Source organism: Tachyglossus aculeatus, chromosome 21, assembly GCF_015852505.1.
Source record: "Tachyglossus aculeatus isolate mTacAcu1 chromosome 21, mTacAcu1.pri, whole genome shotgun sequence".
Lineage (NCBI taxonomy): Eukaryota > Metazoa > Chordata > Mammalia > Monotremata > Tachyglossidae > Tachyglossus > Tachyglossus aculeatus.
In genome coordinates, this window is record NC_052086.1 from 65119631 (window position 1) to 65145914 (window position 26284).

Genomic DNA, 26284 nt, shown 5'->3' on the forward strand with positions numbered 1-26284 from the left:
ATGGAAGAGATTGCTGATTCTGCTGGAAACTACAATGAGGTATCTGGACGTGAAGCTATCTGCTTGACTTAGCAAAGATAGCATTCATCAGAACTGAGCAAGGACGATAGTGTGGTTGCAGAAACAGGGAAAGCCTCTAAATGGCTTTACAGTTAGGAAGACCAATCCTCAAATGCATTATTTAAAATTGGAATAAAATTGACCTAACCTGGGTTAACAACTGCCATGTTTCATTCTAGATTTTGACCTACTTATAGTTTGAATGAGTTCACGGCCACAGAAGAATGGGTTGTTATAAACACACAAAGGCATTCAATCATTTCGCTCCGTTCATTTTTGGAGGGAGGAGAGAATACCAGGGCATAAAACTCACACAACACCAACATGCTACTATGCCAACAAGAACCAATCAACCGTATTGCAGGGCATTTTGCAGCAGGGACAAGGGCCCCAGGTAGTACTCACACATGGGCTAAAAATGAACCTTCCTGGAAGACCCTACCTGGAAGAAAGGGACAAACAGGTACTACTTACACAGCATCTCCTGATAACTCCAGGGTTTTCCATCTTACAGGAATAACCCATTAAGAGCCAGAGCAGAACTGCTAGTAAACAAGGAACAGCTTGAAGGCTGAAATGTCCATAAAGCAGCTTTCCTCAGAAGGTTATTCTCAACTATTTCCCCTACCTGCAATGCATTTTAATGTCTATCTTCACTGTAAACTGTAAGCTCCTTGGGGACAGGGATCATGTATTTTTAACTCTACAGTACTGGACTCTCCCAAGTCGGAAGATTAGCTTTACACATTCAGAACATGGGGAGGTTGCCATGGTTCAAACTAAGGTCTAGTTCCCTGAGATGTTTTACTTATCTTAACCTCAGAGTCTTGGCTTAGTGATGTAGTTTGTCACTGTTTGCAACCCCTTATTATTATGATCTCTGTCTGCCCTGACCCAGATTGAGCTCTATGTAGGACAGGGACTGTGTCTGACCTGCTTTGTTGTATCTAATCCAGCTATTAGCACAGTGCTCTGCAGACGGTACAGACAATACAACAACTCTAGTAATATTTTGGCTGCAAGTGATCGCTGTAAAGTGAAAAAGAAACCCAAAACCTACACTAGTTAAAAATGCTCCTGATGCTTTGTTAATATTCCTAGTTACTTGGCCATGGTTCAAAGTGGTAACTGAGCTAGATTAGCTGATGCTGGCCCTCTGTGCACTGAAGGTTATATTTAAAATTATAAAATAATGACCCTGAAAGACGTTTCTAAATGATCTTTAAAATAAAGTCTATTTCCCAAAATATGACAATATAAGAATCCTACTTTTAAAATTTTGGTGTTTTTAAACCACTAATAGTTTTTCTCAATTAGGGTTAACCCTGATATTCCTAATCTGATCCCTCCCAATTCTCTTGTAAAGCAGCACTAAATACTCTTGCCCTGAGAAGCACTGTTTAGCACCCACCCACCCAATCACCCGATTCTACCATGGCCCCCTGGAGTCTGTAGGATCAATCCTGATATTTCCGAGCCAGTCCCTCCCAATTCTCTCATCAATGGTAGTTACTGAGTGCTTACTATGTGCAGAGCACTGTACTAAGTGCTTGGGAGAGCAAAATACAACAGAACAGGACAATACTGGATCCTCTTGCCCTAGCATCTTCCCTCCCCATCATTCCCACCCCACTACCCCGCATCCTGATTCTGCAGTGACCACCTGGAGTCTGTTGGACCTGAGAATATCAACCTTCGAGAACCTTGACTTCAAGTTCCAAGTAAACCTCTAGTTAGGATGCCTGACAACATGCCTCACTACTCGCCTAAAGGACCCACACTCCACGAGGAGTTGAGTGGAGACATGCTGCGCTCAGAGACGGTTACGATGACCTGAACACAGCTAACCCGAAGATCAAAATACTCTCTGCCACCTCCTCACGTTGCGTCCATAAGTCTTCTACAGTCACAGTGGGCAGCTGCCAGGGTTTCAAACTGCTCTTTACCCCCTACCTTTCAGGAAGAGAATAGGGCACAAAAATTATCTGACAAACTATGTGCAATGTTATGTATTCCCTTGCAGATTAGTTCAATTCTTTTCAGAGACACATTGTGCTGGTCTTCACTGAAGAATTTTTTCTTTAATAATCCAATATACAGCTGGGTAATGGGGTATTTCTATTAGCCCACCCATCCATAAAAATTCTTCTGACTACAATAAAAACACTATCTTTTGGAAAGCCTGTGACTGAATCCGGACTGGGTCCCCAGATACTGTCTATAATTCAGTCAGTCAGCCAATCAATCATATTTATTGATTGCTTACTGTGTGCAGAACACTGTACTATGCATTTGGGAAAGTACAATATAACAATATAACAGACACATTTCCTGCCTACAACAAGCTTACAGTCTAGAGGGGTAGACAAACATTAATATAAATGAATAAAATTACGGATATGTATGTAAGTGCTGGGATGGAGGAATGAATAAGGGGAACAAGTCAGAGTGACGTAGAAGGGATTGGAAGAAGAGGAAAAGAGGGCTTAGTAAGGGAAGGCCTCATGGAGATGTGCCTTCAATAAGACTTTGAACAGAGAGAGAGCAGTTGTCTAGCGGATATGAAGAAGGGCATTCCAGGCAAGAGGCAGAATGTGGGCTAGAGGCCGGCGGTGAGACAGACAAGATGGAGGTACAACGAGAAGTTAACATTAGAGGAGCAAAGTGTGTGGGCTGGGTTGTAGTATGAGAGTAGCGAGGTGAAGTAGGAGAGGGCAAGGTGACTGAGTGCTTGAAAGCCGATGGTAAGGGGTTTCTATTTGATCAGTTTCTGATGAGTTCACCAGGATGCCGCTGCAAGCTCTTTGGGACCTCCTTCGAGCATGTCCATGACCTCTGAGGGGACACAATTAGAGCCAGGCATCACCTGGACTGATTTCAAAGTGTGCAGCAATATTAGTTGGGCGCATTATATGAAGTTTCCCGACCCCACATCCATATCTGGGCTCCACAATAACTAGGGCTTACTAGACACAGGCATTACTAGTCCCTGCTTGTGCTCCATCATTTGTGACAAAGTACACATATTTTTACCTTGGTTATAAAAACACTGGTGATGCTTTCTGGATTATCTCCTTCTGGATTGGGAGGTCCCAAAAGTTGCTCTCCTTCGGTTTTTTCGAAACTATATAAGAAAGCAGGATTCAGGACATGCTGCAGAACCTAGAACAAAAAGAATTACGATAAACAAAATCATGCCACTGGTTTCCCTTAAAATTGGTGTTGTAGCAATTGTTTTCTCCTTGTTAGAACAGCTCTGTTGCACCACAATATAGCATCATCATCATCATCAATCGTATTTATTGAGCGCTTACTATGTGCAGAGCACTGTACTAAGCGCTTGGGAAGTACAAATTGGCAACATATAGAGACAGTCCCTACCCAACAGTGGGCTCACAGTCTAAAAAGTGGGAGACAGAGAACAAAACCAAACATACTAACAAAATAAAATAAATAGAATAGATATGTACAAATAAAATAAATAGAGTAATAAATATGTACAAACATATATACATATACAAACATATATACATATACAAACATATATACATATAGCAGGCAATCCGAAGGTGAGGCCAACTTTTCTTTTATCATTTTATATTTAAATCCTTTGGAGTTACAAAGAAAGTTGGAGAGGCTGACTCTTCTCCCCAGTCCTTTCAAAAACAGATTTTCAGGAGGTAAGAACTATATTATTTCATTTCCTAAGTCCAATTTACTATTAAATCAGACTCTTACTTCCCTTAGGAATGGTATTTTCACGAAAATATTTCAACCCGTTACTTAAATGGCAACAAAAATAATGAAAGCACGTATTGTCATATTACCTCACTGGAAAAAAATGGGACCTAAATATCAGCCTGTTTCTGTTTCGTAATTTTTAGGACTCACCTTAGCCTTGAGCTCATCTCCAAAATTTGGGTCAGTGAAGTCTACAAAGCGGAAGAACAGAGCACGTTTTTGAGAAATGCTGTAATTTTTGGGAATTTCTTCCTCCATATACTCCTTTAAGAATGTCATGTTACAGAGGAAACGACCGGTAAAGGCTCGAAGCAGCTGAAAGAGCAACTCTATATCTCCATAATTTCTTCTGAAAGATCAAGCAAAGAAAAATGATTTTAAGGGAAATATTTTGCCCCAGCTATTAAATAAAGTTATTTTTCTGGAATACAATGAAAAATTCAGTTAGAAGACTCCTTGGAATGATGAAATAATCTGAGGGTGATTGCTTGAGGAATTTGGGTTTTAGTGCGTTGTATTTTTTTTTTTAAAAAAAAAGCTTCTCTCCTTTGAAGAAAATTAAAAAGTCAGCTCTCGGCAATTTTAACTCGAGGGCAGAAAGAAGCTAGCGGATTATTCATTCATTCATTCAATCGTATTTATTGAGCGCTTACTGTGTGCACAGCACTGTATTAAGCGCTTATCAAGCCTAATGAAACAGATGAGACAATTTTCTTAAGCAAATGTATACCAGATCACCCTACCTGCAGTAATTTAGCAAGCAGTATGCCAACAGCTTAGGCTCCTTCCAGTTAGTTGCAGCCATATTTTCCTTCCGGTGTCTTTCTTGAAAAGTTTCACTCACCCACACACGCCTTAATTGACTCACTAAGGAGTGTTGATTTGCCAACCAGGATTCATCATTCTTAACTATAATACTTATGATCTGTCAAAGAGACAACAGGAACAGGATTAAAAGAAGTGTTTAGCAGGCAAAACACGTAGGTTTGCAAAGGCCTGGAACTACAGAAGGTACCTTGATGGCCTGAAATTGAAGATCGAGACGCATTGTGCTAGTGCTGGGAGATCCAGGTCTTACTGCTGCTTGAGTACCACCAGGTAACAATAATGTGATGAATCGGTTTGGATTCGCCGCCAGGACATCCCGGAGAGGTTTGGCATCTTTGTGTTTTAAAAAACTCTGAAAAATAGCAAAAAAGGATTTTAGGTACCCTAACCTCACAGAGCACTGAACTGAATGATAACCAGGGGCCAAACCTGGTAGAAGCCTCACTATATACATGTTGCTGTAACACAATACTAAGTATCATATATCTTCATAATCTTTTCCACTGCTTGGAATTTGATCATCATCATCATAATAATAATGATAATAATATTGATGGCATTTGTTAAGCGCTTACTACGTGCCAGGCACTCTTCTAAGAATGGAGGTAGCTACAAGATAATCGGGCTGGACACAGTCCCACATACAGCTCACAGTCTTAATACCCATTTTACAGATGAAGGAACTGAGGCACAGAGAAGTTAAGTGACTTGCCCAAGGTCACACAACAGACAAGAGGCAGAGCCAGGATTAGAACCCATGAAAATAAAACACTGAACTCAGTGCCGCTCAGACTTCAGATTCTCACCCCAGCCCCACAGCACTTATATAAACATCCTCAAACTCTATTTCCCCTAATTATAAGTTATTTTACTGCCTGCTTCCTCCTATGGACTATAGGCTCCTTGTAAGCAGGGAATGCATCTTCCAACTCTAGTACATTGTACTTTCCCAGGCACTTCGTACAGTGCTCTGCACACAGTAAAAGCTCAATAAATACCATTGACTGAACACCACAACTCTACTTCAACATTCAAAAAGTCAGAGAATTTTGGTAATTCGGGCTATTAGTGGGCAAAATAATAAAGTCTTTTGAAAGCATTTTTTTTTAAGATTCAGGGTATCAGTTACTGAAGAGAACCTTGATTTTTCCTTAAAAATTACCATAAACATTCGGCTCCACTGTGGATCATTCAATGTAGCTTCCATCATGAAGAGTTCGACAGTTTGGGAAGGGTGACGTGTTAAAAACTTGATCAATGGCTCTCTGAATGGACTGCCAGCCTAGAAACATTTGGCAAGAACATAAGACAAATATTTTCCTTTGTAAAGCTTCTCTATTCATAATTGGCTCTTCTACATATGCAAATGATACATAATAGTAGTTCTGATCTGTTTTATCCTAGGAACTTTTTAGTAGTTACCTCTAAAACAATGAAACAACATACTATCATCAGTCATGAACTCAAATAAATGTGTGTTCAGAAAGAGTGTTAGAGTGTTCAGATATCAATACTTTTGCGTGGACCAGACTAAATTAAAATGATGTCTAAACAACCAGTAGGTTAAACACCAAAAAAAAAAAATCAAAATTTCATTGTTACCTCTATCAACATTGCTCGTTCGGTTTTCATTACAACTTCTAACAAAGGCTTAACCAGAGTCTGAGGAGCAGCTGGGATCAGATGAAACAGATTGATGATTGCTGAACAAATCTTCATTTCCTATTGACAAAAATCAGTTTAATTCACTTTTGCAACTTAAATAAACTTTCCTTCAGAACCTAGGACAGGCTATATTAGCAGAGCTAGCCAACAAAAGCAGGAGTTAACATAGGAAAAGCAACTTACCTGCAACAGGCAAATAACTAAGACCTAAAAAAAAAATGTTTTCACTTTGGCTTAAAATTTGAATTATTCTTTATGGCTGGGAGGGTGATGACTGCTTTGGGGGTTTTTTGAGCTTTTATGGAAAGGGGCTTCTTACTGGGATACAGAAATAAGAATCTCGGTTTATATGGCTCAAGATGCTAAACGCTTGATAAAATCTGGGTTCATAGGGTTTCGGGGTTCTAACCATCTTTCAAAGGCCATGAAATGGAGATGAAAAAGGAACTCAAGAAAGAATTACAGTAAGAACTCTTCTTGAAAGCCAGCCAACCAGGCACTTCTCTTCGACAGGATTTTCAATATGAACACACATAATTTATTCTGAAGTTATGTGGCTTTAATTTTTGGGGGGCGGGGGGGTTCTTTTTTGCCTACTTCTAGGAAAAGAGACTGATTTTCTATTCACCAGGTTTGGCCTCTTAAATATAAAAGCAGTCGGAGATAGGATAGAAAACCTATAATCTAATATTTTTTAAAATATTCCTCCATTTCCAGTGAGTACAATACACCAATTGTGTTGGACTGGGTTAGGAAAGTGATTTTTACACAAGCATTACTGTGATAAAATCCAATGAAATTGTTCAAATCCTTTCAAAAATAATATTAAAATATTGAAACTCAGAGTATGGAAAACTAAAACACTTAGAATCCTACTTCAAACTTCCTAATACAAAACATGCTTCGCATCCTTAACAATTCACAGCAGTGTTACTATTACATCTCTGCCACAGACAAACATGACAGTTCACAGCACTGCACTCAAAGGCACAATGCACTCTGCCCAATACAAAACAACAATACAGCTAACAAGTCACAGCAAAAACCAAATACAACAACAAACAACCTCCTGATGCCTTCACTGATATTCTCACCTCTACCCCTTCCACGGCAGGCTGAACCAAAACAAAAATTACAGCATGAAAAAAAAATGCAACAAAAAAGTAAAAAAATAAAAAAATAAAAGTATTTTCTATTCTGCAGATTGCACGTCAAACTAACTTAATAGGTTTATGTTCTCACCTCAAACTGACAGAATGGAGACAAGGAACATCTCCCGCACTCTGAAATGCTCTCCTGAGGATGGGGAGGAAAATCATCTTTTTTTTCTATTTACATTATTTACATATAATTTCCCATACACTTGTGCACAAAAGGTGTTAAAAGGAAAACAACACAGCGGAAACACAATATTCAGTTAACACTTCAGACATGAGAACTGCCAAACAAAAAAAAAACCAACACACCACCCATGAAATGTCGAGCCAAGTAACCCTTCTAATACAGTTCTCCCTTCCCTCCCAAAAAACAAGGATGCGATCCAGGACAAGAAACTACTAGATTAGGTTTACAGCAAACAGTTCCACCTGGAGAGCTGCTTAGCACTATAAAGGGAAGAGTCTGAGTTTTATAATGAATGAATCTGAAGCTTTAAAAAAAATAATAATTAGAAAGGCTTCTCTCCCCTAAAGTTGAAAATAGGTTCCAGAAGCACATAGATTTAGCCTTGGCCTCTAGGCACTTAATCGGGGCACAAATATATTCTGAAGAATTGGGTTGGGAGGATGGGTCAAAGCTGAGAGTTATCAGACCCACACAGAGCCAAATACTGAACTAGTCACTGATTCTGGGTTTCAGGTGTTTACGTCACTTTATAAACTACATCCACTTCTGGGGGTGGGGGACTGAGGGGGAGTTAAAAAAAAAACCTAACTACAACAAAAAACAACACCCTGGTTTAATGCCCAAATACAATGATTTTACTAGAAGGCTAGTCTTTCATCAGGTATCTTCTTATTTCTGTTCTCTATACCTCTGACTGTTGGCTCCACATTGTACTGTAGTCAACTTGATTATCCCATATCTACCCCATGGTTTAACCTGGAAATTGGGAACAAAGTACTCAATAAATACCACAGTACTATTCTGGTTAACTTAATCATTAGAGAGTGCTCTTTAGGTGTCCTTATAAATGGATCAGGGGGCAAAGTGTCCCCCATTTTACAAACTAGGAACTGCATGATTCTCTTAGAACACAGGGCAGCGTGAACTTTGGAAAAGGGAAAAGGGAAAGAAGAGAAAGACCTTCAAAGGAAGTGGCTATTAACACTTACAGTAAGGTATTCTCATATTGTCCTTGGTTCCTGCTGCCCTCCCTGATCTAGGCCTCTGACTGTCCATGGAGTGCAAAATACCCATCAAGCTTGCCATTCACGGGCACTTGAGAAAATACTCCTTCTGCCTTAGTGTGACACAGGGTGAATTCCGGACCTATATCTCTCACCACAGAATAAATTAGTTTAGTTTAATGTCAAGCCCAATGAATTTGAGTTAAATCCTTTATCTGGTGCCTTTTTTGATGCTTTGGAGATGAAACAACTATTTCATTAAGATTTTACATAGCAACTCATTAATAAATCTTCAAATTTGGTGTGATAGCAGAAAACAGATATAAAGAAAGTGCACTGCAATGGCCCCAAGAGCCTGCCTCTATTTTTGATCAATAGCAGCCATTTTCAAAAGTTCATGAATGGTGCCACTCTTCTTCAAAGTTAAAGTCTGGTTTAATTTTTTTAGTTAGCTTTTATCAACACAAGGATCACACACACACACACACACACACACACACACACACACACAAAATGGTCACGACAGAGCACAAAGGCAAGAAAATTAATAGGTCTGGTTGAAACAAAGCAATCAACACTTACACACGACAGATCAGAAAGCTACTGTGGTTACAACTCTGGAATTCCATAGAATTCCCTATGCAAAAACTTGTAAAGAAGCCAGTCATATTTCAAGAGAAACCTACGGGAACCACAAACCCTTCCCTGAGAACACAACCACTAACTAAATATGGAATGAATGTATTTTTAAATATTAAAAACAGAAGCAGCAAGCAATTTTAGATTCAAAAATATCCAAAAGCATGTCAGAACTGATGGTGACCAACTTCAGATTTCAAAACCACGGCTGTTCTGATGAGAATAATAAAAAGTCATTGAACATTAAAATCTACTTGAAACAATTGCTGAACAACTATTCAAATAATTTAAAAATCTTAAAAGGCCCCTTTCTCACTTTGACCAATAATGGTGCTTCCTGTTCCTTGATTTGAGGGCACCTATATGTGGAAATCTTTACTGTATGTTCACTGAAAATAGCATTTATTCAGGAACTACAATGTGAAAGACCCTGAAAAAAATATAAATTCCAGAAGAAATGGCTGATATACCACTATGAAAACTCCAGTTATGAAAATTATTTTGGAAAACAGACTGGTTTTAAACTGAATTATAAAAATGTATTACCATATTTCCCATTTCTCAGGTTAGTTTTTCTACAAGTTAGTTTGAATTTTAAGATAATCCATCCTACTCATCTCGTAAATGAGGAAGCCACATTCAACTGAGCAAAATGGCAAATCTTGAAGGTAAGCAATTTTAGTGACTTGTAAGAAATTTAGAGAATGCCCAGAAATGGCTTGTATTAATAAACATGGCTCAGTTTTACATTTTAAACGACTTAACACAAACTGCTAATATTATACACACACCTAGCCCTTTGACAAATATTTTGCTAGGAAATAGTTTCATGTAGTTTTAAGTCAAAAGTTATTTTGTTCTGCAATGCTTCCCCTCCCAAAATGAAAATTATTAACTTACGTTTCCATCACTTCTCTGTCCTCCTTTGTGAGTCATAACAACCACCTCCATCCATTTACGCAGGTGTTGCTGTTGGAAAACCCATTAATAGTTGCACATTAGTCAATATTATTTGCTTTCCTTCAGAAAAAAATTACATAAAACCACATGTAGATTTGCAGTATAAACTTCATTATCCAAACTAATTGGGATGTAAACTAGTCTAGATAATCTAAGGCATTCTCAATATAGTTCAGGGATCCAAAAATGTTTGGGGTTATCTGAACTACTGCAGGTGGACATTAACATCGTTCGATGCTTTAGTCTACCAAGATCAAAATTCATGTAAAACTCTGCTCAAAGACAATTGCTCTTGATAATACAAAGATAAAGGGAAGTAATAGGATAATTTGGAAAACTAGAAAATATGAAACCCTATTTTACCCCCATGCTTCCTAGTCATGGAAAGATAACTGCAAAGCTGATTTAATTTCCCTTTATTTACTATATTCCCTGAACAATCCCACATGTTTAAAAAGTAAACAAGTAGTTTACTGTAAAAGAAAGAATAATTACCAAAGTATTAGTTTTCTAAGGAGAGAGGAAGTTGTTAAAAATATCCTCCAGCTATTAAGAAAAGTATTAGAGACTTGATCTCATTTTGAAAGCACATCATACGCAAGGGAAATATATGTCAATGATATTGAGAACCAGCACAGCCTAGTGGAAACAGCATGGGCATGGGAGTCAGAAGACTAGGGTTCTAATCCTGTGTCCTCCACTTGTCTACTGTGTGACCTTGGGCAAGTCACTTCACTTCTGTGGGCCTCAGTTACCTCATCTTTACAATGGGGATTAAAGCTGTGAGCTCCATGTGGGACATGAACTGTGTCCAACCTGATTATGTTGTATCTTCCAGAGCTTAGTACACTGTGTGGTGCATACTAAGCACTTAAATACCATTAAAAATGCAAATGAGCTGTACCCTTAAGAATAGAGGGAAACCAATAATACATTCTTATTACCATCCTTCTGTCAAAGCAGCTACATAGGTAAACTAAATAAAAATGCAAAACTAATTTTACACATTCTATCAGACAAGGGAGAGCTGTTCCCAAAATTTATATGAGGTGGCTTAAATTTAGCAAACACGGCTCATTGTGGCCCTGAGACTAGACTGTAAACAGCAATAAGCTCTACACACTACAGCCGATCACTATTCAAAGACAACAAGTACCTAAACCAGAGAGAAACCCTGGCTCCATGCTTAAAGCCCACTGCACCTTTAGGAATCAATATAATCTGTGGTGTAAAGAGCTCCCAAAGAGCTACAGGTGGTTAAAGAGAACTGACATATTGAGACATAATCCACTACCATACAATCAGTGGTGCTCTAACTTGGAGACTGTGGTCCTGAAGAACTTCATGTTGGGGAATAATCATGAGATCATCCTCATGCCTGATGGATCGATACCATGTGCATGCCCCCAACCACAATGCATGGCACATAGCAAGCACTTAATAAATACCATATCTAACTACACCAAACCTACTTGAATTCAATTATGGACGTAGGTCTCTCTCTCTCTCTGAGACACACATTACACAAATAACTTGTCCTAATTTTTCAGGGGGTGCTAGCTAAACTGCTTAATAAAAACATATATTAGAGCAGAAATGATTATGTGAGACTGAGCATCTAATAATGCAAAATAATAACAACAACAATAATAATAATGGCATTTGTTAGTGCTTACTTTGTGCCAGGCATTATTCTAAGCCCTGGGGCAAATTCATGCTAATCAGGTTGGACACAATCTCTGTCTCACATGCGATCACAGTCTTAAATGGGGACTAAGACTGTAAGCACCATATAGGACAAGGACTGTGTCTAACCTGATTAGCTTATATTTACCACAGAGCTTAGAACAATGCCTGGCACATATGGTTATGTACGTACGTGCTGTGGGCAAGAGAGTGGAGTGAAAAATCAGGTGCTTTAAGGGCACAGAACCAAGTGGAAAGGTGATGCAGAAGGGACAGTAAGTAAGAGATGAGGGCTTAGTCAGGGAAGGTGTCTTGGAGATGTGATTTTAATAAGGCTTTGGCATGGGGGTTGCAAATCTAATTACGATAATTACATCTCAAATCTTTAAATATGCACAACTTACCATCATCTGATCACAGAATTTATCATTGAAGGAGTTTGGGAAGAGCCTCGTGACGGAAGTTAGACGATTCACAACATTCAGGGTCAAACTTCGATAATCTCCCAACATCATCAATAAAGGCCTCATGTGTGTGTGAATCTGATCAACTTCTATCGTAGCACCCTCCAAAAACTGTTACAATACATGAAGAGCAATATTAGAGACATACATGTAAACACATGTTGAGCAAGACAATAATTAACAGTAAAATGCATCAGAGTTCAAGTTTAACAAATTGTTTAATGAATTCAAACTTTTCAAGAAACCTCTCCATAGATCTCAATTTCAGGAGATTACCATAGGAATGACCTATTCCTTATCTTATGGCCACTGTAACTGACGAATCAATCAATTGTGTTTATTGAGTACTTACTGTGTACAGGGCATTGTACTAAGCGCTTGGAAGACAGCAGACACATTCTCTGCTCAAGATGAGCATACAATCTAGAGGGGCAAGCTGATAATAATGAACACCAACTACACTTCATCAACCACTGGGATCTGCTCCAGAGCCATTACAAGTATACGGAAAAGGCATATGCCCCAGGGGTTATTCACAGGAATTGAGGGGGTCCAGTCACTACGGCAGATAATGGGAACTCAAGGGACCCCCACAAAGCAGCAGGAGCTTGCAGAAAGCTCAGCAGAAGTTTCTTCTTCTCACCTGCTCCAGCTGCTGTCACCCTCTCTCAATCAACCAGTACATTCAGCCTGCACCAAATCCTGTCACTTTTACCTACACAACATGTCTAAAATCTGCTCTTTCCTCTCCAGTTTGGATACTGACCCATACTGAACCAAGGACTTATGATATCCTGCTTCGCTTCCTATCGTGCTTTGACTACTACATCAGTCTTTGTGCTGACCTCCCAGTCTCTAGTCTCCCCCCACTCCAGTCCATACTTTACTCTGCTGCCCTGATTATTTTTCTAAAACAAAAAACAAAAAACAAAAAAAACCCAAAACAAAAAGCTGCATAGAACATATTTCTTCAGTCCTCAGAAACCTCCTTTCCATCCACCTCTACATCAAACTCCTTACCACTCAATCAGCTCTGCTCATCTTACCTCACTGATCCAGCCCATATACGTAGTTCTACCACCAACCTACTCTTTGTAACTTGATCTCATCTATTCCACCACAGACCCTTATCCTGGTCTGCCTTCTATCCTGAAACTCTCTTCTTCATATCCAACAGTCTGCCACTCTACCTGCTTTCAAAGTGTTCCTAAAATTACACCTCCTTCAAGAGGCTTTTCCTAACTGCATCCTCAAAATCTACTGCGGGACAGGCGAGAACGAGGCACAGTGAGGTTAGTGGCAGAAGAGTGGGTGTGCAGGCTACTATGTAGGAGAGAAGAGAGGTGAGGTACGAGGGGCAAGGTGACGGAGAGCTTTGAAGCCAATAGTGAGGAGTTTTTGCTTCATATGACGGTTGATAGGCAACCATTGGAGATTTTTGAGGAGGGGGGTGACATGCCCAGAGAGTTTCTGTAGAAAGATAATCTGGGCAGCAGAGTGAAGTATAGACTGAAGTGGAGAGAGACAGGAGGTTGACCTACCAACTCAATCATACTGTACTTTCCCAAGCAATTAGTAAAGTGCTCTGTGCCCAGTAATGCTCTGTGCACAGAAAGCGCTCAATAAATACCACTAACTGCTCTGCTTGTAGGTGTCTTGGTTCTAGTATTAAGACATATGTTAGGTTGGAAGTGGGGTGAAGGAAAAGAGATTGAGTGCAAGTGGGAGTATGCGTGGTGAGACTAGGTACTTATTCTGACAAGAATAAAGACATTTTTTAAGTAATTACTATGTATATTTCGGGGAAATATTGATGTCACAGGAGTAACTGTTCCTAAACAGTTACTTAAACAGTTCTTAAACGCTTACACTGGTCCTCTATCTTTAGTCATACTTATTACTCAGAATCAAAAGCTACTCTGAGCATCAGTAGGTAACCGGACCATCATGTTCCCTGAAGGGGGCAATTGTTCTATTTTTTCTTTCATTACCACCCTCCAGCTAGAGGACAGGTTACAATCTCTCATTCTAAAATCATCTCTGCCCAAACGGAACTGACCTTCAGTTCAAACACAACATTGCCAATAGTGACATGGTATCTACGAGGATGTGTCTTGCACATACATGCTGTGCCCACGAAAATACACTCAGTTCTCCCATTGGAGAACACTGTGTTTAGGAAAACTCGAAGTGTACACTCATAAACGGTTGCAGTGTGCAGGTGCATAACTGTGTTTTCCATCTTTGCTCTGTGTTCTATTCAGCTAGACCCACAAAATAATAATTGTGATATTTGCTAAGCACTTACTATATGCCAACACTGTACTAAGTCCTGGGGTAGATACAATACAATCAGACCAGACACAGTCCCTGCCCCACACAGGGCTCACCATCTAAGGGTAAGGGAGAACAGATATTTCAACCCCATTTTACAGACGAGGAAACAGACACACAGAAGTTAAGTGATTTGTCCAGGATCATAAGCACGCAAGTGGCAGAGTCAGAATTAACAACTCTGGTCTCCTGAATCCCAGTCCTGTGCTCTTCCCAGTAGGCTTCACTGCTTCTTGTGTGGTCAAAAGAACATACCCTAATAGCATTTTTCCCAAAATGCACAGTGAAAACAGGTGTTATAGAACTACCCTCTAGACAACTGAGATGAGCATTGCTCAGACTCTTTAATAGTCAATTTATAAAACCAAGTACAAAACACTGTATGATACAGTACAAAAATCTAATAGTAAATGCCCTTACAATGGTTTGGAACAAGCTCAGTCAAGATATAGTGAACTTCTCCTGAGAAGCAGCGTGGGCTAGTGGAAAGAGCACAAACCAGAGAGCCAAAGGACTTGGATTTTAATCCTAGATCTGCCACTTGCCTGCTGTGTGACTTTAGGCAGGTCACTTAATTTCTCAGTGCTTCTGTCTCCTCATCTGTAAAATGGAGATGAAATACCTGTTCTCCCTCCCCATTAGACTGTGAGCCCAATTAGGGAGACAGACTTGCCCGAACTGATTGTCTATATCTACTCCATTGCAAAGTACAAGGCTTGGCCTTCAGTAAGTGCATAACAGATATAATCCACTTTAATTGTCATTATCACCATTATCAAAGGCAGAAAGTGCTTGGCCGCTAGAAGCCATTCTCCCTCTCAGTGCTTCTGTCCTATTTCTTATTTAAAACTATGCTGACATCACTGAAGCCTAATTAGTCAACACTGAAACACTGGACTCTTACCTCAGTGACAGCACCATCTCCTGCTCAGGGTTGGCAAGAAAGGGGCAGAAGAGGCAGCAGAATATCTTCACAGAGGGTAAATTTGATGTAGACTCATTTTGGGAAAGGAGGAATTTGTTATTTTTCATGTTCTACGACAGAACCTCACCTTATCATCTACCCATCAATGATTAATTCCTTACATTACTTCTTTGCAAGAGAATTGAGTATCATGATAGAGAAGAGATAAAAGGAATGCCCCAGAGCAATTCTTCTCCCAGCTTTTTTCCTCTAGTACCACTAACCTTTCTCATACAGGCTTCTCCTGCCTCCTGAAGTTCATTATTTGTGGAATTAAGTGCCTTGAAAAGTGCTGCAATGATTTTCTCTCTGGACTGAGGAAGGTAATTGCAGGCCGCTAGAGCATCTGGGGAAAAATAAAGTCAATGTTATTTTTGTGTGCCTTGCTCTTTGAGAGAAATCAGAATTTGGTACTTCTCTAAAGGGTTGATTTCAGGCTTTATGAAAAATACAAATGGTAAAGTTAAAGCAATAGGCACATGAATGCAGTAATATCAGTTGTGTCACATGTACATTCTCTTAAGCAATAATGACTGAATTTCTATTGTCCCAGCTAACGGGACTATTGCTGGCCTTTACACTGAGGTGTCATAAACATTACCTTTAAGCATTTTTAAGATCAATGGATAAAGATACGTAATAATGCAAAAATATACAGTGTAAACCTAACAACTTTTTCCATTCAATACAAGTGCTGAATGTCATTCTGTCTTCTAAATGTTCTTTTCAGTAACAAAATGATGGGTACATTAGCACTAACATTTTTTAATTCAAAAGATCCCTTAGACATTATAAAAACTGGAAAGTACAACTTGTTTTGAATTTACTACATAAATCTGAAAAAACAAAGAACAGTGCAACAGTTCCCATCTCATTTTATATTTATATTATCTAATTTTACAATATTTATGATATTTAACTTACTTAAAGCTGCAATTCGCAAAGGTACAAGTGATGGAAGACTTTTATAACAGGGTAGTTTCATTAAGGCTGCATCTTCAGCCTCACACAAATTCAGCAGCTGAAAAGCAAAGATAAAACAATTTAATTTAGCCTACTGATTTTAATGAAGACATTAATAAAAGCACACTTCTATACACCCAATTCAACGGCCATTAAGAACTTCATAAATACTTTCAGTCAAGGCAATTACTTTCAAAGTACAGGTATGCCAAATTCTTAAAATCCAAATTTAAAAGCTAATGTTTATCTTCCAGCATTGTTTTTAAATATCTACCTCCACCATTAGATTGGACGCTCCTCAAGGACAGGGATCATGGCTCCTAATTCTACTGTACTCATCCAAATGTTTAATATAATGCTCTGCACCAAATAAGTACTCAATAAATACTATTAAATGTTCTAAAACAAGCAAAATACTGCCAATAAAAAAGACACAATGTCCCTGTAATTGAAGGAACACTAAGCTGAGCATCCAGTCCTAGAGTTATTACTAATTACACTAAGAAAGGTTTTCCCATTCTTTAATGGATAATTATATAAAAATTAACTATTCTTCATAAGATCCTCAATTATTATAAATCAAGATTTATGGGCTCAAGACTTATTTACAGCTTTAAGCTTTTTTTTAAACTCATACCTTCCCCCCACCTTGTCTGTAGGGATAATGTACTCACTCTTTAATGGAAGTGTATGGAACTGAATAGGGTGAAGTGTCCTATGAGTCCTGGCTCTCTCCACAACAGAAAAGTTTATATGGGAATTCACCCAATTCTTTCCCCACTTTTCTTCTGCACTGCCCTCCGGAAAAAAACAAAAAATCCACCCAGTGTCCTCCCCACAAGCAAAGAATCTTGCTTTTTTTTTTTTTTTTGCTTTTTTTACAAAAATTCAAAACATACACAAGCATTTCAGACAGAATATTACCAACATCTACACAAGTAATGGAGCTGCTGGAGCCTGGTAAGCCTCCAAAGCCTTTGGTGCCCAAATGTTTCCCTTCAACAACTTTCATTCCCTGTACCCAGCCAATACTCCAGCTGTCTACTCTAGGTAAACAGCTAGAACCTCACTTCTACTCACATTACCTAATTCATCTTCAGCTGACCTGCTTATCCCTTCAAATCTGCTATCTATCCCACTCCCTGCATATCACCTAAGTGATAGGTTTCCTGATCTTCCTAGCAACTTGGCAGGCATATTTATTAGAGCCATTTCTACATATTCTAAAAGGGATCTACCTCTGTATAGAAAACCTTGTGTTCTACCACATTGAGGTCCATTGTAAACAGTCTTGGTTGTAGAGTTGTACAAAATGTGTTTCCCTCCATTAGGCCAATCTGGGCATTTGCAGGTTGATGCCTAAGTAAATGCTTTTTAGGAGGAACCATATCTTGGAGGACCTACAAAGAGAGAAAGGTATCATTATTGGCATGATTTTCATCTAAAAAGTACTTTGTGAACCTCTATATTATGAGACAGTGAGGTTAGCTTCCAAAGTCATCACACTTCTGTAAGCTACTTTGTTCATTCAGTACAGGAATTCTGACTCTGCTTTCCCAACAACAATGGAACAAGAGAGATCCTTCACCAACAAGCCCCACAGAGCTTAGGATGTGTTTAGTGAGTCTCTAAAATTTTCTTGTAAAAAAAAAACAACCCATTGCCAGTCTGCCCCACCCTGAGGTGGTCAACAAGTCACAAAGTGCACAAAATAATGACTCATCTACTCACCTAACATCTCTAACTACTGATTGTGCAGAGGGTGATCAATCCCTGTTCTTCCTCCTACTTAGATTGGGAACCTCAAGTGGGACAGGGACTGTGTCCAACCTGAGTAACCATTATCTCCCCCAACATTTAGAAAAGTGCTTGATACCCTGTAAGCACTTAACAAATACCATTAAAAAAAGTGAGTGACAGTTATTTTTAAGGCTGTATGGAAACAGTGGAAATGAAGGGAATTTAGGACTATGTTCATATATAGGTCATATTAAAAGTTGTTAACCAATGCAGCACTTCAAATAGGTTTCACTTCAAACCATAATTTTCAAAGTCTTCAATCTTTTACAGAAGTGATCCCGATTCTGAATTGCCTCACCTCTTTATGTGGCTCCATTATCACAGTGACACTTTTTCCAGTGACTTGTGCTAACACCTGCAGTGAATGCATAGCTTGCTTCCTCACAGTGGAATTTGGAGAGGTGACTTCTCGCACCAGATCATGTGTTACGTGGTGGAAAGACTTTTCCTGAGCTGAGAGAATCTCTTCAGATTTTTCCTCATCTTTCAAGGGGGTAGCACACCTAATCAGAAGCTGCTCCAGAGTGGTTTTTGCCATAGCCACTGCTCCATTGGAAACCTATGAAGTCATTGAGTCATTTGAGTCAATACCAACTAATGTCATTTAGGAGAACTGTATCAATTTAACTATTTCATATTAGTCACATCTCTATAGCCACATGCTGGTGTACATAAGAATATACAGTAGGTTCTACCATAATATTGGTTTTCATTACGTGTTTTGGAGAGAACACTGTTAGATAAATTTGTAAATATTCTTCCCATATTGGACATATTCCTGGCTCCCTCTCCCTTCAGTACTGACAATGCACTTGGCTCTGTGAACTTCGGGAATTTCATATCCGCCCCACCCTCAACCTCACGGCACTATGTAACTTCATATTAGAGATTTTAATTTTATATTAATGTCTGCCTCTCCCTCTAGACTGTAAGCTCATCACGGGTAGGGGACTTATCTATCTACCATCCTTCCCATCTCGCAAGCCTGTAACCTTGGTGTCATCCTCGACTCCGCTCTCTCATTCACCCCTCACATCCAATCCATCACCAAAACCTGCCGGTCTCACCTCCGCAACATCGCCAAGATCCGCCCTTCCCTCTCCATCCAAACTGCTACCCTGCTCGTTCAATCTCTCATCCTAACCCGACTGGATTACTGCATCAGCCTCCTCTCCGATCTCCCATCCTCCTGTCTCTCCCCACTTCAATGCATACTTCACAACACTGCCCGGATCGTCTTTGTGCAGAAACGTTCTGGGCATGTTACTCGCCTCTTCAAAAATCTCCAGTGGCTACCAATCAACCTATGCATCAGGCAAAAACTCCTCACCCTCGGCTTCAAGGCTCTCCATCACCTTGCCCCCTCTTACCTCACCTTCCTTCTCTCCTTCTCCAGCCCAGCCCGCACCCTCCACTCCTCTGCCGCTAATCTCCTCACTGTGCCTCATTCTTGCCTGTCCCACCGTCGACCGCTGGCCCACGTCCTCCCCGTGGCCTGGAATGCCCTCCCTCCACACATCCACCAAGCTAGCTCTCTTCCTCCCTTCAAAGCCCTACTGAGAGCTCACCTCCTCCAGGAGGCCTTCCCAGACTGAGCTCCCTCCTTCCTCTCCCCCTCCCCATTCCCCCCGCCTTACCTCCTTCCCCTCCCCACAGCACCTGTATATATGTATGTTTGTACATATTTATTACTCTATTTACTTTACTTGTACATATTGAACAGTGCCAGCACTTAGAACAGTGCTTTGCACATAGTAAGCGCTTAACAAATGCCACCATTATTATTATTATTATTATTTTGTTAATAGGTTTTGTTTTGTTGTCTGTCTCCCCCTTCTATAGACTGAGCCCGCTGTTGGGTAGGGACCATCTCTATATGTTGCCAACTTGTACTTCCCAAGCGCTTAGTACAGTGCTCTGCACACAGTAAGCGCTCAATAAATACGACTGAATGAATGAATGAATCTACCAACACTACTGTATTATACTCTCCCAAACACTTAGTATAGTGCTCTGCACAGAGTAAGCACTCAAATACCATTGAAGATGAAATATCTTTGATGATGGTATCTGGACAGGATGTAATGTGATGTCAGAAGAAACAACTGCGCTCATGCACATGACAGCGGTCAAGGAACAAGTACTGTACAGTGAGATCTATAGCACAGGTTATCAAGAATGCAACCCCCATATTACATGGGAATTGACCATTCTTCCATTAAGTTGAAATACTTGCTAGTTTTCCCTATCTGCTAATAATTTCTGCTCCTCGATTGATTGAAAGATAAGCAAAAAAGTTACGCCTAGCAGGTGAAGTAGTACCACATCTAGCTCCTTACAGGCAGGGAATGTATCTATCAACTCTGTTATATTGTACTCTCCCAAGGGCTTAGTACAATCCTCTGCCCCCAGTATGCACTCAATATAATCATCATCATCATCAATCGTATTTATTGAGCGCTTACTGTGTGCAGAGCACTGTACTAAGCACTTGGGAAGTACAAATTGGCAACATATAGAGACAGTCCCTACCCAACAGTGGGCTCACAGTCTAAAAGGGGGAGACAGAGAACAAAACCAAACATACTAACAAAATAAAATAAATAGAACAGATATGTACAAGTAAAATAAATAAATAAATAAATAAAGTAATAAATATGTACAAACATATATACATATATACAGGTGCTGTGGGGAAGGGAAGGAGGTAAGATGGGGGGATGGAGAGGGGGATGAGGGGGAGAGGAAGGAAGGGGCTTAGTCTGGGAAGGCCTCCTACCCTATAATACCATCATTTGATCTACAGATGTTTAGGAGATAGACTTAAAAAGATGTGAGATATTACAAAGGAAAGGGTGACTACTTTACTTCCCACTAATCATCAATTAACTACAATGAAGGATATCTACTTTAGGTGCTCCTGACATAACATTAACCCACTCTCTGTACCTTGATCTTGTCAATCCCACCACCAACCCCTTGCCCACATCCTCCCTCTAGCCTGGAACTCCCTCCCTGTTCATATCTAACAGACTATCACTCTCCCCATCTTCAAAACCTTCCTAAAAACCACATCTCCTTCAAGAGGGCTTTCCTGTCTAAGCCTTCATTTTCCCTGTCCGCCCTCCCCTTTGTGTTGACCTTGTACATAGGTCTGTACCCCTTAAGCACTTGATATTTTCCCCACAGCACTTATGCATATACCCTTATACTCTGCAATTCCCCCATCTGCAATTAACTTTAATGTCTGTCTCCCCCTCTAGACTGTAAACTCCTTGTAGATCATGTCTACCAACTCCATTGCATTGTACTTACCCATGAGCTTAGTACAGTGCTGTGCACACAGTAAGAACTCAAATCCCACTGACTGTCTGGTGTAGTACAATGAACATCTCAAGTTACAGAATGGACACGATTAAACACAAATCCAAACAAAAGGAACTGAAGGTGGGTTCCCCCCACCATCGCACTCATATTGAAAAGTCTTCCTCAGTAACTAGAACTGTGTTTTAATATGAGCAACATAATTACGACTAGTACAAAAATTTAAGTTTCCCAACAATTCAACTTGAATTTTTTTAAAAAAATTGCTAAAGATAATTAACTTTTTAAAACTATAATCATCGTCAAAAATTTGGTATGTTTCTAATATAACAGTATGGAATTCTACCCAGCTAACGCTTTTCACAATTCCCAAATGCTAGTTGAAATATCCATACATTAAATACCTCTCCTGTCAGGTCCATCATGACAAAAAGAAGCGCTTTGAGGAAAGTCTGCTGGTTCTGGAGGACCCAAATGAGAGGCAGTCGTTCCATGAGAAATTTAATGGACACCACACCTCCTAGTTTTGCATACCAGGCTTGTTCATAACAGCAAGCACATAAGCGTTCCACGATATAAGAAAAGAGTGGGAGCTGGCAAGCCTGAAAAGTGGAAAAAAAGCATTCGATATGTTGAATATGTCCTATATATTGATATATTTATATATCAAATTCTGCATTTTTAAGTGATTTTTATATGCAAAAAATATAAATTGGCTAGAATAAACTGTATCTATAGAGAGGTCCCTTACCCTTTCCTTGGAGCCCAGGATAATACTTGCAACATCAAATATGACTGCTAGGGCCACCTCCCCTATTTTGCAAAGTTCCTTTTCTTCATAAGCCATACAAATGGCTATTGCATCAATAAGCACCAAGGGATCCATTCCTTTCGATCCATTTTCTTCACTATGAAACATGGCTGTGCTTGGCTGACTGCCCACCTGATAGCACTGCAGCAAGAAAGGACCTAGAATTTACATGAAAGACACACAGGCAAAAATAAATAATTCTTAACATGTTTCAACAAACAGTAGAGCCAGTGAAAATACCATGAATAGTGGTATTTCTCCAAGAACTGCAGTACAAGTAACTATCACTAATGAAGAAACTATCTACGGCTATATTCTTACTTATGATAACTACTACTAGCAATAATACTACTTGTGGAATTTCTTAAGCACTTACTGTTTGCTGAGGACTGTGTGTTAAACACAGAGATAGATAATAATATTAATAATAGTATTTGTTAAGCGCTTACTATGTGCCAGGCACTGTACTAAGCACTGGGATGGATACATACAAGGTAATCAGGTCACACACAGTCCCCGTGCCGCAAGAGGTTCAAGAGCCAAAATAAGAGAACAGCTATTGAATCCCCACTTTATAGACATGGAAACGGAGGCACAGAGAAATAAGTGACTTGTCCAAGGTCACACAGAAAGCAATTGGCAGAGTCGGGATTAGAACCCAGATCCTTTAACTCCCAGGTCCAAGCCCTTTCCATGAGGCGATGCTATTTCTAGAATCTCAACAAAACCAACAGGTTCAAAAAGACACAAGTACTTAGTCTGTAACTTCGTACCTTCAAAACCCTCCTAATTCAAATGCTTCTTCCCACCCCCCGCGACAGGTCCCAAACTTACCACACTGCTGGGCTACCGCGACCATCGTGTAGTGACGGATTAAACTGGCTACAAAAGGCAGAGCACTAGGCCGCAGATCTTTGATCACCGCTGACATGAATGCGCCGGTCAATGCTTGCTCAAATGTTTTCCGGGCGGGTGTGTCCTGAGCCTTGTAGCGATGTGAAATTATTACGCTGGGTATCGACTTCTCTGTAAAGCTGAGACAAAATTAAATCCATTACCATATTCTGAGACTCCAGTGAACTGTTTGACCATGACTACCAGAAACTTCATTTACAATCTGCACCCACTTCCTTGCTGTTCGGATAGGGCTGAAGCAGTTCATTTATTCCACTTTAGTTTTAGTAAATCCTGGGTTCAATCATGATGGATGGCTCGATTTTATTACGAACATTTATCGCCAAGAGTTCAACAGAGGCGAAACATATTCTGAAGAATATGTACACAGGCAACAGAATGAAATTCAATTACACAATAGCATTTTCAATATTTTGAGCTTCATTTTTTATTTTAAGAGAGGTGACATTTAATTTTGATTTGTAAAGACAGAAGTGTTATTAAACAAATCAATTCCTAATAACGGCAATTCTGGTCAAAGCTCAAATTGGCGCCTAAACTCCTATATTTATATCAAGAATGGCAAATGAAAATTGTACATAATAAGGCTGTCATACAGTTGAATGATAGCCTACTTCTCTATTCTTGAATGCAACAAATACTAAAGAAATCTCAAAAGGATTGTGAGAACAGAACTAAAGTATTGCAACATTCATCACTGGTGAGATACAGCGAGGAAACAAAGTTTCTCCTGGATGTTTACAGCAAATTGAGAAAATATTTCAATATAGATTCAAGTGCTGCATTATTTTTTCAAATGCTATAATTTACTACTTTGTTATCTCCACGTCTTCTTCCTTCTCCCTCATTTTACCCATCCTCCCAACTCCCTCCCACAAGTCACTAGGCTTGGATTGTCAGTTGTGAAATATTTACTTTCCCATCTTCACGCATCTCAGCCCAAGGGTGAAGGGGTGAGAGTACCTGAACTACAGGATATCTTTCCCCTAATAAAGGAAATAGAAATCAGTCAATAGTATTTATTGAGTGATTACTGTGTGCAGAGCACTGTATTAAGCACCTAGAAGAGTACAATATAACACAGTTGGTAGACATGCTCCCTGCCTACAATGAGCTTACAGTCTAAAAGAACCATAACAGGTTCCAAAAGCCCCAGTGCCCCAATCCTCAATTTTAAATTAGATCTGGAGTGCCTTTCCTAGTAGAGAAGCATGTCTCTTTCCAGGGACTTATGCTCTAGTCTCCTTTATGGCGCACAGTATAAGGTGCAATAATAATAATAATAATAGTGGTAGTTTTTAAGTGCTTACTATGTGCCAGACTCTGTACTAAGCACTGGGATGGATACAAGCAAACCAGGTTGGTCCTATGTGGGGCTCAGTCTCAATCCCCATTTTACAGACGAGGTAGCTGAGGCCCAGAGAAGTGAAGTGACTTGCCCAAGGTCACACAGCAGACAAGTGGCTGGGCTGGGATTAGAACCCATGACCTCTGACTCCGAGGCCCATACTCTATCTGCTACATCATGCTGTTCCTCTGTAGGGTACAGAGTTGTAGAGTACAGCTGTGCAGTACGCTGAGCTCGAGTCTTACCTTGACCTACCAAAAGTGAAAGCCTGGGGTCAGGGAGTGCTACCACAGGTTAGTGCCCAGTTATTGGCAGTCGACTAAAGTCAGCAATCCTTCTAAGCTTCTAAGCTTCCAAGGGTTCTGGTGAGGGGGATGGAGCTTTGCCTCCCACCCAGACCAATATGGAGCAGTAGTCCCGTAGGCCGACGGAAATGTGAGTGAACATTAGCAGAGCTCCAAGTTATTACCCAGACCAGAAGCATCACAGTCCCCACAGTGACCCAGATATGGACTAGACTGTGAGCCCGTTGTTGGGTAGGGACAGTCTCTATGTGTTGCCAACTTGTACTTCCCAAGCGCTTAGTATAGTGCTCTGCACACAGTAAGCGCTCAATAAATATGACTGAATGAATGAATGAATGAGTATGGACCAAAGACTGGGGAGCTGTCCACATGCATGGAGCCCCTCTAGGCTGTAAGCTCGATATGGGCAGGGAACATGTCCACCAACTCTGCTATCCACGTATGTAGTCAATAAAAAAGACTGATTGATTCTTAAGGTATGTGAGGACCTCCTCCCTTCCCAGAACTGTTTTTAGCTAGTTTGTTTTAAATTATCTTTGAATTTTATATCTCATTGTTGCTCTGTTTTCCACTGTTATTGTTTACCTCAGTAAATAAGATTGATTTAAAATTGCTGACTCCATATGGCACATGGACTTGTTTACTTCATATTTAGCACAGCACTTACCACATACCCAACTCCTAATACATTGCATTACTTTTGGGAATGGGCAAAGCAGACCCCAGAGTGAAGGAAGAAGGCAAGCAGTTAGTTCCACAACAAAAAAACATGGACATCTTCCCCAAGCTTTAAAAGCCCCAGAAGTCAAGGTGCGCACCTCAACTGCTATCTCTCCCACAGGAGATCATTTATATGGTGGAGGTCAGGAGGAAAACCATCATACAGTTCTTCCAAGCCCTGAGACAATATACTGGGTTGGGGGTTCCATTAGTCTGACCCAATAATGGCATCGTTCACACAGAAACACTTTCAAAGTAATTTTTCAAAAATACTGAACAGCCTCAAAGAATAGATTGAAAAAGTGTAGCCAAGGTTAGAAGTCAAGAGTCCTGCCTTGTCCAAGCAAAAACCAATTTTTCTGTCCCTTGGTTGTATTGTACTACTTATTTCCTTACTCTTACAAAAGCA

The 26284-nt window shown here is 39.9% G+C and overlaps 1 protein-coding gene across 1 annotated transcript in view; it reads right to left on the bottom strand.

Annotated features, from left to right (window-relative positions):
• Positions 1-26284, bottom strand: part of LOC119942767 (transformation/transcription domain associated protein) — a 160482-nt gene that overhangs the window by 84230 nt on the left and 49968 nt on the right. Inside the window, exons 23-37 of the mRNA XM_038763700.1 lie at positions 23422-23621; positions 22528-22745; positions 22181-22378; positions 18751-19011; positions 17891-18052; positions 16614-16710; positions 15914-16035; positions 12332-12502; positions 10182-10250; positions 6232-6351; positions 5792-5911; positions 4817-4981; positions 4545-4726; positions 3952-4150; positions 3094-3222 (exon numbers count right to left, since the gene is read on the bottom strand). Coding sequence (XP_038619628.1) covers positions 3094-3222; positions 3952-4150; positions 4545-4726; positions 4817-4981; positions 5792-5911; positions 6232-6351; positions 10182-10250; positions 12332-12502; positions 15914-16035; positions 16614-16710; positions 17891-18052; positions 18751-19011; positions 22181-22378; positions 22528-22745; positions 23422-23621 — 2413 coding nt within the window. The remainder of the gene's footprint in view (positions 1-3093; positions 3223-3951; positions 4151-4544; positions 4727-4816; positions 4982-5791; positions 5912-6231; positions 6352-10181; positions 10251-12331; positions 12503-15913; positions 16036-16613; positions 16711-17890; positions 18053-18750; positions 19012-22180; positions 22379-22527; positions 22746-23421; positions 23622-26284) is intronic.